Consider the following 16,892-nt stretch of genomic DNA (forward strand, 5'->3'; position numbering starts at 1 on the left):
GCTGAAATCACAACATATGTAATATTCTTTTTTCCTAAGCAATTCTCTGTAGATTTGACACTTTTTTTTTTTAGAGCCACTAAAGACTGTTTTTTTATTTACATTTTCCCACTGTCACACAAACATTGCTTTAAAAGTCTTGGAACTTCATTGTAGTTTATTTAAGAGGTAGCAGCTTGGTCAGAACCATGCCAAAAGAAAGAATATAGTACTTTATTCAGGATCTGTAACAGGGTAATAATGTTTCACTAATCCATGATCCAAAGCTATAACTTTTGCCATGTAGAAAGAATAATTTCTTGGGTGATGAACAAATATCTGCTTTAAGACCTTTACTGTAATTTGTGCTATAAGAAGTGTAAATAGTTAAGATGTTCAGTTGCATGAATAAGAATGAATGTTAATATAACTAGACCATCAATAAAACTAGCTAACCACAGTTAATGAGCACAGTACTATGTTCATTTATTTCTTACCATCTTGGTTTCATGTATTTATTTCCAATAAAAATAGGAAAGGTTTTATCTGTCTGTATATTCACTTTCATTCATTCTTCTCAATCTCAGTTTCATCTGTGTGTACTGTTCCCAAATGTGCTTCCTAAAAAACTCTCTTTTTTTTTTTATAATAGTGTAACAGGTATAGACGTAGTCTTAGCTCTTTTTCTTCTATGAAGTAATTGAAAGGGGGAAAAAAAACACATTTCCTGTTACAGTAGTTGGAAGTTAGTGATTTCAAACAGTTATATTTCATTTTTGCTTTTTAGAATATAAGGCTTATTTGAAAGGCTTATCTATTTGAAAAGAATATCAACAATCCTGCAGCAGAAATAAGAGATATTTTACAGATCATATTTGTAAACATCATTTCCCCCCAATTTACAGATCTTTATTCCTTTTCTTAAGTTTTTATTTTAATTCCAGTTAGTTAACACACAGTGTTATATTTGTTTCAGGTGTACATTATAATAATTCAACACTTCCATATATCGCCTTGTGCTCTTCACAATAAGTGCCCTCCATCCCCATCACCTATTTCACCCATCTCCCCCTTCTGGTAACCATCCCTCCCCTCTGGTAACCATCAGTTTGTTCTCTATAATTAAGACTTTGTTTCGTGATTCGTCTATTTTTCCCTGTATTTATTTTGTTTCTTAAATTCCACATATGAGTTATATCATCTGGTATTTGTCTTTCCCTGACTGACTTATTTCACTTAGCATTATACTGTCTAGCTCCATCCATGTCATTGCAAATGGCAAGATTTCATTTGTTTTTGTGGCTAAATAATATTTTATTATTGCCACATCTTCTTTATCCATTCACCAATCGATGGACACTTGGGCTGCTTCCATATCTTGGCTATTGTAAATAATGCTTCTATAAACATAGGGGTGCATGTATCCCTTTGAATCAGTGTTCTTGTATTCTTTGGATAAATACCTAGTAGTGTGATTGCTGGATCGTATGATAGTTCCATTATTACCTGAGAAACCTCATACTATTTTCCATCGCAGCTGCCCCAGTTTGCATTCCCACCAACAGTGTGTGAATGTTCCTTTTTCTCCACATCCTCACCAACACCTGTTGTTTCTTGTGTTGTTGAGCTTAGCCATTCTGACAGGTGTGAAGTGATATCTCATCATGGTTTTCATTGGCATTTACTTGATGGTAAGTGATGATGAGCATTTTTTCATGTGTCTTTTTTGTTTTCCATTGTACACGAATGTGCTTTTTAATAGAATTATTAGGGAGGAATTTAATTCAAATGTTACCACAATGGAGATGTGAATGAGGATGATAAATGAACTTTATCAAGTGCTAGAGACAGTACTGACTGCTTCATAAACTAAATGTTGCTGAATTTTCTCAGTAAATACTACTTATTCTCCTTTTATGGATAAGGATACTGAGATTTGGGGATACAGTAAGCAAATTACCCACCAAATTCACAGATAGTAAATGTCAGAGCTGGAATTTTGAGGCCAAGCAAACTGATTCAAGAACAGCACATCTTTCCAACTCAGTTTTGCCACTCTCTGAGCCTAAGAGAGCAAAAGGAAGGGTAATACCACCAGCCTGATTTTATTTTTTTTTTTCAACGTTTATTTATTTTTGGGACAGAGAGAGACAGAGCATGAACGGGGGAGGCGCAGAGAGAGAGGGAGACACAGAATCGGAAACAGGCTCCAGGCTCTGAGCCATCAGCCCAGAGCCCGACGCGGGGCTCGAACTCACGGACCGCGAGATCGTGACCTGGCTGAAGTCGGACGCTTAACCGACTGCGCCACCCAGGCGCCCCCAGCCTGATTTTATATACAGATACGCTCTGTTCTTCATCCACAGTAGGGCCTGTGCTTTGTGCTGTTTCTTCATTGTGAAAATGGAAATGCATTAAGCATTACGTCTACACCAGTGGCCTATCATTGAGAAGCAGACCATTTTTGTTGTATGAGGACTAAAAGTGTTTGATCATGGACTCAGGCAAAACCAACTGGACTGGCCCAACAGTGATAATTCTAACTAAGCAAACTAATAAGGCATATACTAGAAGAAGATACAGAAAGCAAGAGCATAAAATTTCAGGTTGAATCAGATTTATAACAAACTCAAACCGTGAGTGAGGTTATATCCTTTTTCTCTCTTAGTCTTGAGAGTGTTTTTAGTATAAATTTGAGAGGAGATTTAAAAATGTTGAAAATAATTATTATTTTCAGGCAATTGAGACTCACTTGATCCGCAAGTCTAGTAGGGGACTGACTTACATCGCGGAGTGGAAAGGGGGCCTCCTGGAACACAAGATGGGCCACCTGACCTGCTTTGCTGGAGGCATGTTTGCACTGGGGGCGGACGATGCTCCCACAGGCCTGACCCAACACTACCTTCAACTCGGGGCTGAAATTGCCCGGACCTGTTATGAATCTTACAATCGCACATGTGAGTACATGTTACTCTTCATTTTCTATCTATTCCCACATGCTTTTATTTCATTCCTAAGGAACATTGACATTGCTGACATCAAAAGAATATCCACTGTGCCTCATGAAATAGGAAGCTCATGATTAATATTTTAAAGGAATTTATATTTTTTACTTTAGGAAGTACTGCTTTCTACATAAAAATATCTACTCTTAGTTTACTAAGGAACAAAATTGGAGGCCGTAAAGGGTTAAGCCAGCCTCATTTATTGACCCTGCTTTAAGCAAATTACATTGGGTAAGACTCTCTATCCCAAGTGCAAAAGAAATTTAGTATTTTATAAACCATTATTAATCTTCTCAGTGTCTCTATGAAATAGAGTCTGGGTCCCTTCTTATGAAATAGGAGTTTGAAGCACAAAGATTAACATAATTTATGACATAATGACTTAGAATTAGTTTTCCAGCTAACTAATAAGGGGTGTTGCAGTGCCTTGTATTTACCTGGGGGGCACTCAGTAAATGATGGTTAAATGAAAGAAAATAAAAGATCATTGCCTTTTTCTAAAAAGGACTCTTAGATGACTATATTCTCAAAGTTGAGACATTATTTTGAACATTATTTATTATGTGATGTTTATAACCATTTCTATTTTTCTTTTTTTTAAATATAATTTATTGTCAAATTGGTTTCCATACAACACCTAGTGCTCATCCCAATAAGTGCCCTCCCTCCTGCCCATCACCCACTTTCCCCTCTCCCCCACCCCCACCTACCCTTAATTTGTTCTCAGTCCTTAAGAGTCTCTTATGGTATAACCATTTCTTAAAATGATTGTTTTGGCATATCTCTTGAATGCTGTAAAGTACTTTCTAGTTTCATTTGTTATAGAACTAAGCAGTGTCCAAGGCAATAACCCTTGTCACCGTGCATACTCTTTAGTTATGAAGCTGGGACCAGAAGCTTTCAGATTCGATGGTGGTGTTGAAGCCATTGCTACAAGGCAAAATGAAAAATACTACATCCTGCGGCCAGAGGTTGTTGAGACTTACATGTACATGTGGCGACTGACTCATGATCCAAAGTACAGGAAATGGGCCTGGGAAGCGGTAGAGGTGATATTTTAATCTGCTGACATTTCTTGTTCATAAATGTCTCAGGAAAAATGTTCAATGATTTCTATCAATCTAGTATATCAACTTTCCTATGGTTTTGAAAGCTTTAATCAGACTTTTCCCCAACTTAGGAATGAGTGTTGTCAGTTGTCATCCTATATCCCTGGCTTTGCTTCATGTGACAATGATATTAATATACGAATTGTGAGATTGAAGGAAGTATGTAGAAAGGCATATTATGAAATTAAGTTCCCACAGCCATAGAAATGATGATCATTTAATTCCACAAGGACTTGTTGACAACTTGGGGAAAATCACCCCTGCCTGTTGTCTGTTTAAAGAAGCCGCTCTGTGGTTTGTTGTTGTTGTTGTTGTTAGTCTTTGGGCATTGAAATGAAAATATATGCTTGTACTTAGAATTCCAACCTAAATAAAGAGGTAAATTGAGGCAAACTCAAAATTATATTAAAAAAAAAAGTTGATTCCAGAAGAGCAGAGGAATTGCAATTCAGGACACACAGAATGTAGCAAGCTACAGGTCAGTCAGTTGAGGGTTTGAAGTAGGCTGTATTTATGGACAGGGAATGTAAAGAAGAAAGAATTCAGTTAGAGTCTATTCAAGTAAAAAACAAATGGAGACCAGCTTTGAAAATTCCCTGAGCAGACAAAACCAGTCCAGTCCTACAAATACAGCTCAATGGAGCTCTTCTGTGAGACCAGCCAGGCCTGTGTCATTTCATGTTCATTCCTCTGAAAACCATAAGTAAAACTTCCCAAAGTTGATATAAGGCACCCCCTGACCAACTCCCTGTCATTCCAATATTATCAGTTTTCTATAAATCCAGCATATGTAGGAAATCAGTCTCTCTGTCCTCAAGTTTTGTTTTCCCGAGGGCACGTGCATAAGATTTTCCATTTTCTACCTTCCAGTTCCATTTTAGATTGAAATTCTTTCACAGAATAAATTAACTACTTAGATCTAACTTTTAGAAAGAACCTATAGAACTACTTTGTGCAATAGTATTCATTCACTGATCTCAGGCTTATATAGACTTTCCATCTGTCCAATACACTGTTTTAATTGTCTTTGTCACCCTTTGGGTCTCTCCTGCCGAATATGGCATATCATCTTCCTAAACTAATCTGGTGAACACTGTGTGCCGGTGCCCACGGACGTTGCCTCCAGAACATGCATCAAATGGTGTCTAATTTTAAGAGCTGTTATTCTGGAAGGAGTTGTGATGGGGCACCCAGGCAATAAGAGCAAGCCAAAGCTTGAATTACACTCACTTACTCTTTAACACTCTGTTACAAAGTTAGCTGTCTTTAAAAACTGACCATTAGAAATAACTTCTGTCAGGGCACCTGGGTGGCTCAGTCGGGTAAGTGCTTAACTCTTGATTTTGAGTCAGGTCATGACCTCACGGTTTATGAGATCAAGCCCCCTGTTGGGCTCTGTGCTGACAGCAGGGTGCCTGCTTGGGATTCTCTCTCTCTCTCTCTCTCTCTCTCTCTCTCTCTGCCTCTCTCCCATTCTCTTTCTCTGTATATAACAAACAAACAGACTTTAAAAAAATAAAAGAACTTCTCTCAGGAAATCTAAAATGAATATATTGCCTTTGTGTAAATCGTTAACTAATATCTTAGGAAGCCATTGATGAATATTGCTTTTTACCCATTCCGTGTAGAATATGTCTTATCACTGGTCATTAATCATTTTAAGTAATAACGATTCTTTAGGTCCCTTTTTTTCTTTTTTTTTTTTTCTTGCAAAGTTTTCTTGTTAATGTTTAGCCAGTAGTAGTTCCAGTTTCTTTAAATGTGTGTTGTTTTCCCTCTGAAAAACTGTATAAAAATGGAGGTTCATGTAAACTTGGTGATAGGAAATGATTTTGGTTTTCAACACTCCAGCAAAAGAATTAAGGCTAAGAGTCACCTTGTGAATATCAGTTTAAATGGATATATCTCATTAAATGTAAAACACCCTAATTGATAAGGGTATTTGATAACAGTGTGATTTTATGTACCACTAAGAGAATACAACACTACCAATTAAATTATGACATGCCAATTTTAGAGATGGCAAAGTGTGAAAAGCATATGGCCAGGGACTGATATAAAAACAGAAATAAGTAAACCACTATTGTCATGTGGTCGAAGAGCTTTGGTTTGCTTGGTTCTTCAGGGGCGTGTGTGTGTGTTTGTGGGGTAATAAATTGGTTTCAGATGTTAGGATTTTTGTGTGTTGTCAAATTTTAGCATAGCGTATGATGTAAGATTGTTTCCCTGTGCCAGGACTCCTGGGTGGTTCAGTTGGTTAAGTGTCCAGCTTCGGCTCAGGTCATGATCTCACAGTTTGTGGGTTTAAGCCCCGCGTCAGGCTCTGTGCTGACAGCTCAGAGCCTGGAGCCTGCTTGGGATTCTGTGTCTCCTCTCTCTGCCCCTCCCCAACTTGCACGCGCGCGCATGCTCGCTCTCTCTCTCTCTCTCTCTCTCTCTCAAAAGTAAACATTAAAAAAATGTTTTTAATAAAAAAAATAAAGATCACTCCCCTGTGCCACAAAACAGATGTACCCCCAACCCCACCCTTGTTTTTTGCCACTAGTGCTTCTGCTAGAACTTGAGGTGTAGTGGGGACAGAGGAGTGCTGGGACACTTGCCTTTTGTAAAGCACAAATCGTAGACTTAGATGGTGTGGCGGTACTTTTTTCCCTTGTGTCACACCCCCCAGCCCTCCTTTGTTTCAGCTGCAGCTGCAGTGGGCAGTATCGCTGTGGGCTCCCTGGTGTTTCTCAGCTGCTCTGACTCTGGGCTTCCTCCCAGGCTGTGGTCTGGGAAGCGGGAGAGTTAAAGTCTCCAGGGACAACTCTGAAGCAGTAAGGCTTCAGAGTTGATGGACAACTATGTCAGTCTTCCCTCTTTGAAGAATAACTCTGAGATTCCTTCTGCACAGTTCCTCAGATGGTTTCCGGTGGGACGGAGCCCTTGCAGCCCACAGCTGTAACCTAGTCAACATATTTCACTGGCTATTCTCCCTTGCTCCGTTCACTTTTCCCATTCATCACCTAAAAACTTCTTGCATCCAACCCTGTCTCATGCTCTGTTTTTAGGGGAAGCCAAACTAAAACATAGGAGTATACCTTCAAAATAACCTAGTCTATCTAGCCTTCCACTCAAAGAAAGGACTTGTCTTCATCTTTGCCAAATGGATATTCCTCATCAATCCAAGGACTTTGTAGCAAAAGGAATATGGTACTAATAAAGTAATTCATTCCAATTTTTTAATGTCTGAAAGTGTTAGAAAGTTACTTTTTGAAAGCAGAATTTACAGTGTTTTGTGTTCTGGGGGTCCTGAGGAAAAATCCCTTCTCTCTTCTACATTTTAGCTCCTCATTTATCTGAAAACAGCATGTTCTGCCACCTGTTCCTTCCCCACCCAACACTTCCCTCCATTTGCGTCCTCATGACATGTGCGGTCTTTCAGGGCTGAGCTGTGCGAATCAATAACCTCTCTTCTGAGTATCATTTCCCACAGCCTATGGTCCACCTTGTTCTTTTAGTAGATTGTAAAATTCCTGGCTTACACTGAAATTGTGGTCAAATGGTGTTAGCTACTACATAGCCACTGTTGTGACAGTTCTTTTGTTCCATATCTGTTTTCACCCATACTTGCTATTTGTAAAGTATTTGTCAGCCCTGCTGTCTTCTAATGAAATTCTCCCTTTCCAGCCTTCTTTCACTGATACACTCAGTAAACCTGCTTTCCATGTCTTAACCAAATTCCTGAATGGTAATGCCAAACACAATAATAATGTCGAACAAGATATGAGATTATATAATCCAGCATACAGCACTAGAAGCTTCTCCGTAAATTACCAACAATCCATTAATACCAGATATTCATGCATTTGTGAATCTACGTAGCAGAAATAACATTTACCTGATAGTTCTTTTGCTTTTTCTCAATAATGTCATGAAAACTTTATTAAATTCCTCCCAATTAAGTAGGTATAATATTCTGATAAAGGTCTACTACAAATTATACATATACATTCACATATGTGTTGGTAAATATAGATTTGACAACATCTATAATTATAGGTATGTATAAATTATATGAGGTCTTCTCTGGTCCCATAGCAGATAAGCCTTATATAGGGATTTTATATTTCTTCTTTTTACGCACAGACATTTTTTTCTGGTCTCCTAAGTCTGACCTTTTCCATATTGTCTTCTCAGTCCCTTCTTGTCCTTTCTCAGGCTGGAACCCTGTTTCCAGACTCTTTGATATGTCTGTTTTGCTAGGTTCCAAACTCAGCCATTCAGGTTTATTATTAGCATTGTTGCCTGGGATCCACTCTAGGAAATCTCCACGGATCAGCTGTTTATCTAACCTGTTTAACCTAAAGATAAGAGAATGCTTTTCTTTATCTTTCTGACTTAGGATTTTAACTCATGCTGCTCCCTATTCTCTTACCTTTCTTACCCCTAAAAAGGTACAGTTACTTGGTGTCTGGGTTGTACTTCATCCTTTGTTTAGACTTCCAGTAACTGTAAACATTTTCCTATTTTCTATTCTCTGCTATTAGCACATCCCAGCCACATATGGTCACTAATAATGTAAGCATTTACATAAAATCGAGGTGACCCCTATGCCTAGAGGCTGAGAGTCCCAAGAACAGATTGTAGTAAAATGATGTTCTAATCAGACTGTGCAGCATAAATACGTGACTGCTTCCACTGTTGAGTTACTGTGAAACCAGGGCCTGTTATGGGTGCCCAGGAGGCTCCATATTCCTAAAGTTTCAAAGTTTAGACTTGATAGGAAGGTTTTTCATTTTTTGAAAGTTAAAAAAAAAAAAAAAAAAAAAAAAGCCTGTGGCAGTTCCCTTTTTTTTCTCTTTAATTTGCCAAAAGCCTCTGAAAGGTCCCTGTCACTATGGTAAGCGTGTCTTCATCTTGTTTTATTCTCATGACAGCCCCATGTTGAGCAAAGGGACACTGCCTAGGTCCAGAAACGTCTGAGGTCACAGGGAGTCTAGGGCTGGGATTTAGCCCCCTCTTCTAAGATTTTAGAATGTGTTCTGGACCACTATGGCTCACCACATTAGGACAGAGAGAGAAGAAGAATGGGGGTGAACTGAAAAGAAGAAAAAAGATTGGGCATTGTCTACCCCACAGAACGACTCTTTTCCTATAATGAAAGAGGGAATTTAACAGAAATTTCCATGGGAGAGAGGAGTGGCAGTTGATCATGCCTGGTCCTCTCATTAGCTTATCACCAAAGAACTTCAAGGGGGGAAAAAAGTTTCATTGTTAAAATCTTTTTTAGGAAATGTCTGGAAGTAGGGTTTAATTATGTTCTATAACAAGCTTGTCCATTTCTTGCAAATCCTGTTTTTTTTTTCTTTTTTACAAATAATCTCTGGTCTACTCCAGTGTATCTGGTATTTGACTTTTTAATCAAAGAGAACTTCTGTCAAAAAAGGAAGGAAGGAAAAAAATATTAGGACCTGAAAGTTCCTTTCCGCAGGCTTTCCCTGCTTGGTTTGTTTGTCTACAACAGAGAATATAATCAAAGCATTTTTTTAAGTTGATCTTATTTTCCCAGTGGCTTTTAAAAAGTACCAAATCATGAAGTATTTTCTTTATTCATGTAGCCTGCAAATTGTGTTAGGTTGTTACCTAAATTTTCATTTCCACACTGCCCAACCCATCTCTTTTCCAAATACTCGTTATAGTCAGAGAACTTCAGAAATGTCGCATCATTTCTCTCTAGACAGTTAAGAAATGGGCTCATCCTATTTTCTTCCATCCCAGAGCAAAACAAAAACAAAAACAACAACAACAACAAAAACCCACTTTTTTTAGAAGTAGATACCAGCCACATTTTTTCACTGCTTTGCATTTTCTTCTTTTATATCTGTTACCAATGTCACTAATTAGTACTCCACAATCAGTTTTTATAAAATAAGATGTTCTGAGTGTAGTAGCAGCTGTTTTTGGTCCAGTATATGTTCTAAGTTTCTGGGTTTATAATCCCAATTGACATTAACAGTCTCTCTAGATCAGGGGTCAGCAAACTTTTTCTATAAGAGCCAGAGAAAATTAGGCATAGGGACCAAGTACAACTAAAAGCGTACCTCATTTTATTGTGCATTGCTTTATTGTGCTGTGTGGATATTGTGTTTTTGTTTTTGTTTTTGTTTTTTTACAAATTGAAGGTTTGTGGCTACCTGTGTCAACCAAGTCTAATTGGTGCCATTTTTCCAACAATATTTGCTGCTTGCTTTATGTCTCTGTGTCACATTTTTGTAATTCTCACAATATTTACAACTTTTTCATTGTTACATTTATTTTGGTGAATGTGTAATCAGTGATCTTTGATGTTATTGTTGTAATTGTTTTCGCATGCTACAAACTGCGCCCTTATAAGACAGAACTTTATCGATAAATGTTACGTGTTCTGATTGCTCCACCAACTAGCCATCCCCCAACTCTCTCCCCCTCCTGGGGCCTCCCTCTTTCCTGAGATATGACAATACTGGAATTAGGCCAATTAATAGCCCTATAAAGGCCTCTAAGTGTTCAGATGAAAGGAAGAGTCACATATCTTTCCATTTAAATCAAAAGCTAGAAATGATTAGGTTTAATGAGGAAGGCTTCTCGTGCCAAACAGCCACATTGTGAGTGCAAAGGAAAAGTTCTTGAAGGAAATTAAAAGTGCTACTTCAGTGAACACATGGATGATAAGACAGTGCAACGCTAATAGGGAGAAAGTTTAGTGGTCTGGATAGAAGATCAAACCAGCCACAACATTCCCTTAAGCCAAAGCCTAATCCAGAACAAGGTCCTAACTGTCCTCAATTATGTGAAGGCTGAGAGAGGTGAGGAATCTGCAGAAGAAGGGATGGGAGCTGGCAGAGTTTGGTTCATGAGATTTAAGGAAAGAAGCTATCTCCATAACATCAAAGGACAAGGTGAGGCAGCGGGTGCTGATGTAGAAACTGCAGCAAGTTCTCCAGCAGATCCAGCCCAGATCATTAATGAAGGTGACTACACTACACAACAGATTTTTAATGTGGATGAAACAGCCTTCTATTGAAAGAAGATGCCTACTAAGACTTTCATAGCTGGAGAGGAGAAGAAGCCTGGCTTCAAAACTTCAAAGGACAGGCTGACTCTTTTGTTAGGGGCTAATGCAACTGGTAACTTGAAATTGAAGCCAGTGCTCACTTATCATTTCAAAAATCCTAGGGCCCTTAAGAATTAGGCTAAATCTACTCTGCCGCTCTAAAATGGAACAACAAAGCCTGGATAATAGCTCATCTGTTTACAGAATGGTCTACTGAATATTTCAAGCCCATTGTTGAGACCTACTGCTCAGAAAAAAAAGATTCCTATCAAAATATTACTGCTTATTGACAGTGTACCTGGTAGCCCAAGAGCTAAAAGGAAGACAATGAGATTAATGTTTTCATGCCTGCTAACACAGCATCCATTCTGCGGGTCGTGGATCAAGGAACATTTTGACTTTAAGCATTTAAGAAATACATTTCATAATTTCATAGCTGCCATAGACAGTGATTCCTCTGGATCTGGGCAAACTAAATTGAAAACCTTCTGGAAAAGATTCACCATTCTAGATGCCATTAAGAACATTCGTCATTTATGGAAGAGGTCAAAATATCAACATTAATAGGAATTTGAAAGAAGTTGGTTCCGGCCCTCATGGATGACTTTGAAGAGTTCAAGACTTCATTGGAAGAACTAACTGCACTTGTGATAGAAGTATCAAGAGAACTGGAATTGAAAGTGGAGCCTGAAGATGTGACCAAATTGCCAAATTTCACGATAAAACTTGAACAGATGAGGAGTTGCTCTTTATGGATGTGCAAAGAAAGTAGCTTCTTGAGATAGAATCTACTCCTGGTGAAGATTGTTGAAATGACCACGAAGGATTTAGAATATGACATAAACGTGTTTGATAGAGCAGTGGCAGGGGACTGACTCCAATTTTGAAAGAAGTTCCGCTGTGGGTAAAATGCTGTCAAACAGCATTGCGTGCTGCAGAGAAATCATTTGCGAAAGAAACTGTCAAGTGATGTGGCAGTCTTCATTGTTGTCTTACTCTAAGCATTTGCCACGGCCGCCACGGCCACCCCAGCCTTCACCAGCCACCAGCCTGATCAGTCAGCAGCCATCCACATGAAGGCAAGACCCTCCACCAGCAAAAACAGTACAACCCACTGAACACTCAGATGAGGTTTAGCATTTTTTAGCAACAGAGTATTTTTTTAATTAAGGTGCGTACGCTGTTTTTAGACATAATGCTACTGCACACTTAATAGATTTTGGGTAAACATAACTTTTATATGCACTGGGAAATCAAGAAATTCACTTGATTCACTTAATCGCAATATTCACTTATTGTAGTGGTCGGGAACGAAACTCACAAAAATCACTCAAAATTGTCTCAAAGTTAAATGTAGAAGTGTTTCAAATTAGGTGAGATGTATTGTCCATGTGCCCTTTAACTTTTCATACTTTATATGCATTTATATTTTGTGGCCTTTTAAATTATCACCTGAAACTCTTCCAATGCATCATTCAACTTGAATCCTTATTTTATTGAATTTGGCAATTTCACAATAAAAATTGGTGGCAATTTATTGAAATGTGACCATCTTTTTCCCTCTTCCTTGTAATGTAGGCCCTGGAAAATCACTGCAGAGTGAATGGAGGCTATTCAGGCCTAAGAGATGTTTACCTCAGACATGAGAGTTATGACGATGTGCAACAGAGTTTCTTCCTGGCAGAGACACTAAAGTAAGTAAAATGTGTTCTAAACGTATGTGGCAGAGGTACCTGGTCCGATCTTCTTTGGCAATGTCTTCATCATGGACACATTCAAATAATAGCAAGTACGACCGCTTCCGAATGCCGTCCTTACATGCCTGGCAATAATTGCAGGCGTGTCTCCAGTCGTCACCTAAGTTTGATGACTTGGAATTGCTTTGTGGGTTTTCACACACTACTACTCAAACACAAAGCAGCTTCTCTGTTCCACATTAGTGACGGCATTGCCTCAGGGTTTTGCAGTGCTTGACTGTTGTCCGTGATTCTCTGTAAGATGAATGGAGACATTGATGTGGTTTTTGCTGTGTGTTTCTGCTTTCCCTGCCCGACACGGTCTCTCGGGTCTCATATGCTCACGTTTCTCCCTCCAGGTATTTGTACTTAATATTTTCTGATGACGATCTACTTCCACTGGAACACTGGATCTTCAATACCGAGGCACATCTTCTCCCTGTACTCTCTACAAATAAAAAGGAAGTTGAAGTCAATGAAAAATAAAAAGACATTTCGTATTTTACTCTGCTCCATTCCCTTCACTGCATACCTTAATGATTCCTTTTCTGGTATTCAGGCACATGATGAATTTTTATCAATAGGTCTGTGATTATCCTAAGTTCTGAAATTGTTTTGCAGTCTTTTAGGTTTATTATCAGAAGCATAGATGGACCTAAATTCCTTATCCTATCCTTTATTATTCAGTCAGTGGATCATAGGTTTTTACATTTTTTTAAGTAATCTGGAGTTCATGAAGGTGTATCATTTTTATTAAACTGAATAGAATGGTATACCAGTGACCTCTTAATTATAATTTTGATTTGACTGCAAAACTTTTTCCTCCTCTATGAGGAGATGATGTCTGCTTTAAGCTGTAATGTTTTGCCATGTTGCAAAAAGCCATAATAATAAATTAAATATTAAAAAAGCTTTTTCCTTTTCAATTTTATGTTAATCTGGTTTGTCTATCCACCAGAGACAGATCTTACAACTGTGACAGACAGCTTCTTTATGCGGGTCTATCATTATTTGATAGAATGTCTTCTAAAATACTTCACTCACATTGTAATTCAAATTAGAATGTCATCCCAAAAGGATCATCTCATGTTGACCTCATTTCATTGGAACCATGGTATATTTTTGTTAGTTAATTATATTAGTGTTTCCTAATTTGTGAATTAGTTCTCAAATTTTACTTTAAATGTCCTGTGTCATTTCTGGATCATGCCCTGGTTAATTTCTCCCATTCCCTACCACACAATGGGTTGATCGTTCAGGTTTTGCAGAGCTCTGTTATTACGGAATTATATTTTTTTAAAGGAAACAATATAACTTTTAGTGCATTAGTTTTTGCTTTTAACTGAGTATATGAAGAAATTGAGTCTCTCTAAAAAAGGATATTTCACATGGTTTTTAGTTTGTATTTCATCTTTAAGGGTTTTTTTTCTTGTTATCAAAAAAAAAAGCATTACATTTGGCTCAGATTTTTCAGATTTGAAAAAGACCCTTTCTCAAATGTAGTAAGTTATTTCATTTCAGTTTACGGAAGCAGAATTTAACTCTGAAAGGAGCTCTGCTAATGTATCTATCTATTCTTGGTCAATTGAAGAAAATCTAATAAACTTTTAGGCCAAATAAGAATATAGTACATTTTGTGTGGTCAAATTCAACATAGAGATCCCAGCTTAAAAGCAATATATAGGAATGGACATTCCTAATTCCCCACAGTCCTATCGCAGATCAAAATAATGATATGATTCTTCTTTAAGAACAAGCATTATTTTGAGATATGAGTGGCTTTCCCAAGAATAAATTTGGTGGCACCCCATGTCATATTTCCCATGAAAGGGCTAATAATGATGATGCATTTACTGAGGAACAGAGACTCTGAGCACCTGCATTTTCAACCTGGAGGGGTCAGATAGGTCAGTGCAACCTCATGAATTAGGCTGAACCATATGAAATTGCTGCACTTGTAGTTTAAAAACTATCCTATATCAGCAATTTCGTATGGTTCAACATACTGTTTTTTAATTATTTTATTGGCTCTCAGTAGACTCCATTGTTTTAGCTGTTTCAGCTTTTGAAAGTGTTTCAAGATTTCCTTTGTCTGAAAGGACCACCTGTGTGACCTGCTCTTTTTTCAGTACTGTACATTGGTTTATGTCAAAGAGTAAATTAATAAAGTTAGTAAATGAAAAAGATCCTTTAGTACATCATTATTGCCATGTTAATGAGTTCCTGTGACCCAGAATAATTCCTTCCACTCATATCTTCAGCTCACCTTATGAAATGAATAGATAGCTGAGAGTCCTTTCTTCCCAGGACTTCAAAGCAAAGTGTGAAAGATTATTGCAAAAATTGGGCCATATGTATTTAGATGATAATTCTCACGTGAATGTCCTAGGACTAGCAACTTAAATTAATTTATTTTCTTTGATTTTCAGTTTGATTTGTAAGAGCACAAAGGTGATCTGCATTTCTGCAGCAGAGAGGATATTAAAATCAGGTCATGTGTACACTCTGCACTATAATGTACCTTTTGTATCCTGATATAAATAGGCAAGATGATTGTACTACCTTTTGCTCTGCCAATGGCAAGAACAAAGTTTTTCAATTCCAAAACTTGGATTTTTTAACGTTAAGTCCCCAAAACACCAAAAACGTAAACAAGATGAGAGATGATTATTATGGTGATGTAATTTAAAGTTGTACTTTGTGTTAATTATTTTAAACAACTTAAGTCCTTAGGTAGACACTCTCATTTTCAGCAAAACTGTGCAGTTTACATATGTATTCACATCCTGAAAGGTGAATAATTAAAATAGCACTTAATTTTGTGTTTCTGCATATGTTTTTGGTATACTGTGCACAATTAATATTACACATATAAGTTGTATGGAAATTTACAGAACTCGAAGATGTTTGTCATGACTCCTTCATATGTAGTACCCATTCTTTTCATTGATTGTTTTTAATTTGTACATAAGTCTATTCTGCCATATCCAACTTTATATAAATCTCTAATGTTATGGGAAACATAATAGATTGACACATAATTTTTAAAAACTATATTTGTAAAATTTCTCTATTGTGAATAAAGCCTTTTAATATATCTCCTCATTTGTTGTTTTTCTCCTTTTAAGTAAGCTTTTGTATATGTCGGGGTGAGTGCGTACAATTGCAAGTTGAAATAATAGTCATTATTATTAATCCTGATAGTGATTCCATACCACACCCAGAGAATCTGGACAAGGAAACATTTCTCATTACAAACTTAAAATTGCAAAAAATTTTGCATATACATTTTTGATTAATCAAATATCATATTAAGACTCCAAAATATGTTCAACACCGGGCATATAGAGTAGAGATGGGGAGTTAGTGGAAGAAATAGCATGAAGTACGATCCTTGTTCTTAAGTTTGCAATCCAGTTGAGGAAATGAGATTCACCCCACCACCAAAACAAAACAAAACAGCATTTAGGCGCCAGTTAAATTCTGTAGAAGTCGGGGGAGGAGGGGAGCAGGAGGTCACTAGGGTTTGAGCAGTAAAAGAAGCTTAGTAGAAAAGGGAGAACTTCGGTTACAGGAGAGCCTCCAATATTTATGAAAAAGCCTAGGTTTTTCAAGTTCATGTTGGACTTTTTAGAATGTCTCATCAGACATTCTGGTTGTTGTTATCTCTGCCTAGAAATCTTTCCCCAATGTTTTTTTTGTTTGTTTGTTTTTAATTTTTGTTAACTGAAGTATAGTTAACACAGTCTTACATTAGTTTCAGGTGTGTGACATAGTGAGTGGACAAGTCTACACATTGTGCTGTGCTCTCCACAACTGTAGCTACCATCTGCCACCGTACAACGCTATTACAACACCACTGACTGACTGTATTCCCTGTGCTGTACCTGTCATTCCCGTGACTTATTCCAAAACTGGAAGCCTATAGCTCCCACTCCCCTTCACCCATTTCAATCATCCCTCTTACCCCCCTCCCCTCTGGCAACCA

At 37.6% G+C, this 16,892-nt stretch overlaps 1 protein-coding gene across 1 annotated transcript in view; it reads left to right on the forward strand.

Annotated features, from left to right (window-relative positions):
• Nucleotides 1-16,009, forward strand: part of MAN1A1 (mannosidase alpha class 1A member 1) — a 170,134-nt gene extending 154,125 nt beyond the window's left edge. The window contains exons 9-12 of the mRNA XM_047102417.1: nt 2,717-2,936; nt 3,861-4,033; nt 12,747-12,862; nt 13,264-16,009. Of these exons, the coding sequence (XP_046958373.1) occupies nt 2,717-2,936; nt 3,861-4,033; nt 12,747-12,862; nt 13,264-13,390 (636 nt within the window). The 3' untranslated portion in view covers nt 13,391-16,009. The remainder of the gene's footprint in view (nt 1-2,716; nt 2,937-3,860; nt 4,034-12,746; nt 12,863-13,263) is intronic.
• The last annotated feature ends 883 nt before the right edge of the window (nt 16,010-16,892 follow it).

Source organism: Lynx rufus, unplaced genomic scaffold (genome assembly GCF_022079265.1).
Source record: "Lynx rufus isolate CCGP_SWC_20201006 ecotype Redwood Valley unplaced genomic scaffold, mLynRuf1.p SCAF_6, whole genome shotgun sequence".
NCBI lineage: Eukaryota > Metazoa > Chordata > Mammalia > Carnivora > Felidae > Lynx > Lynx rufus.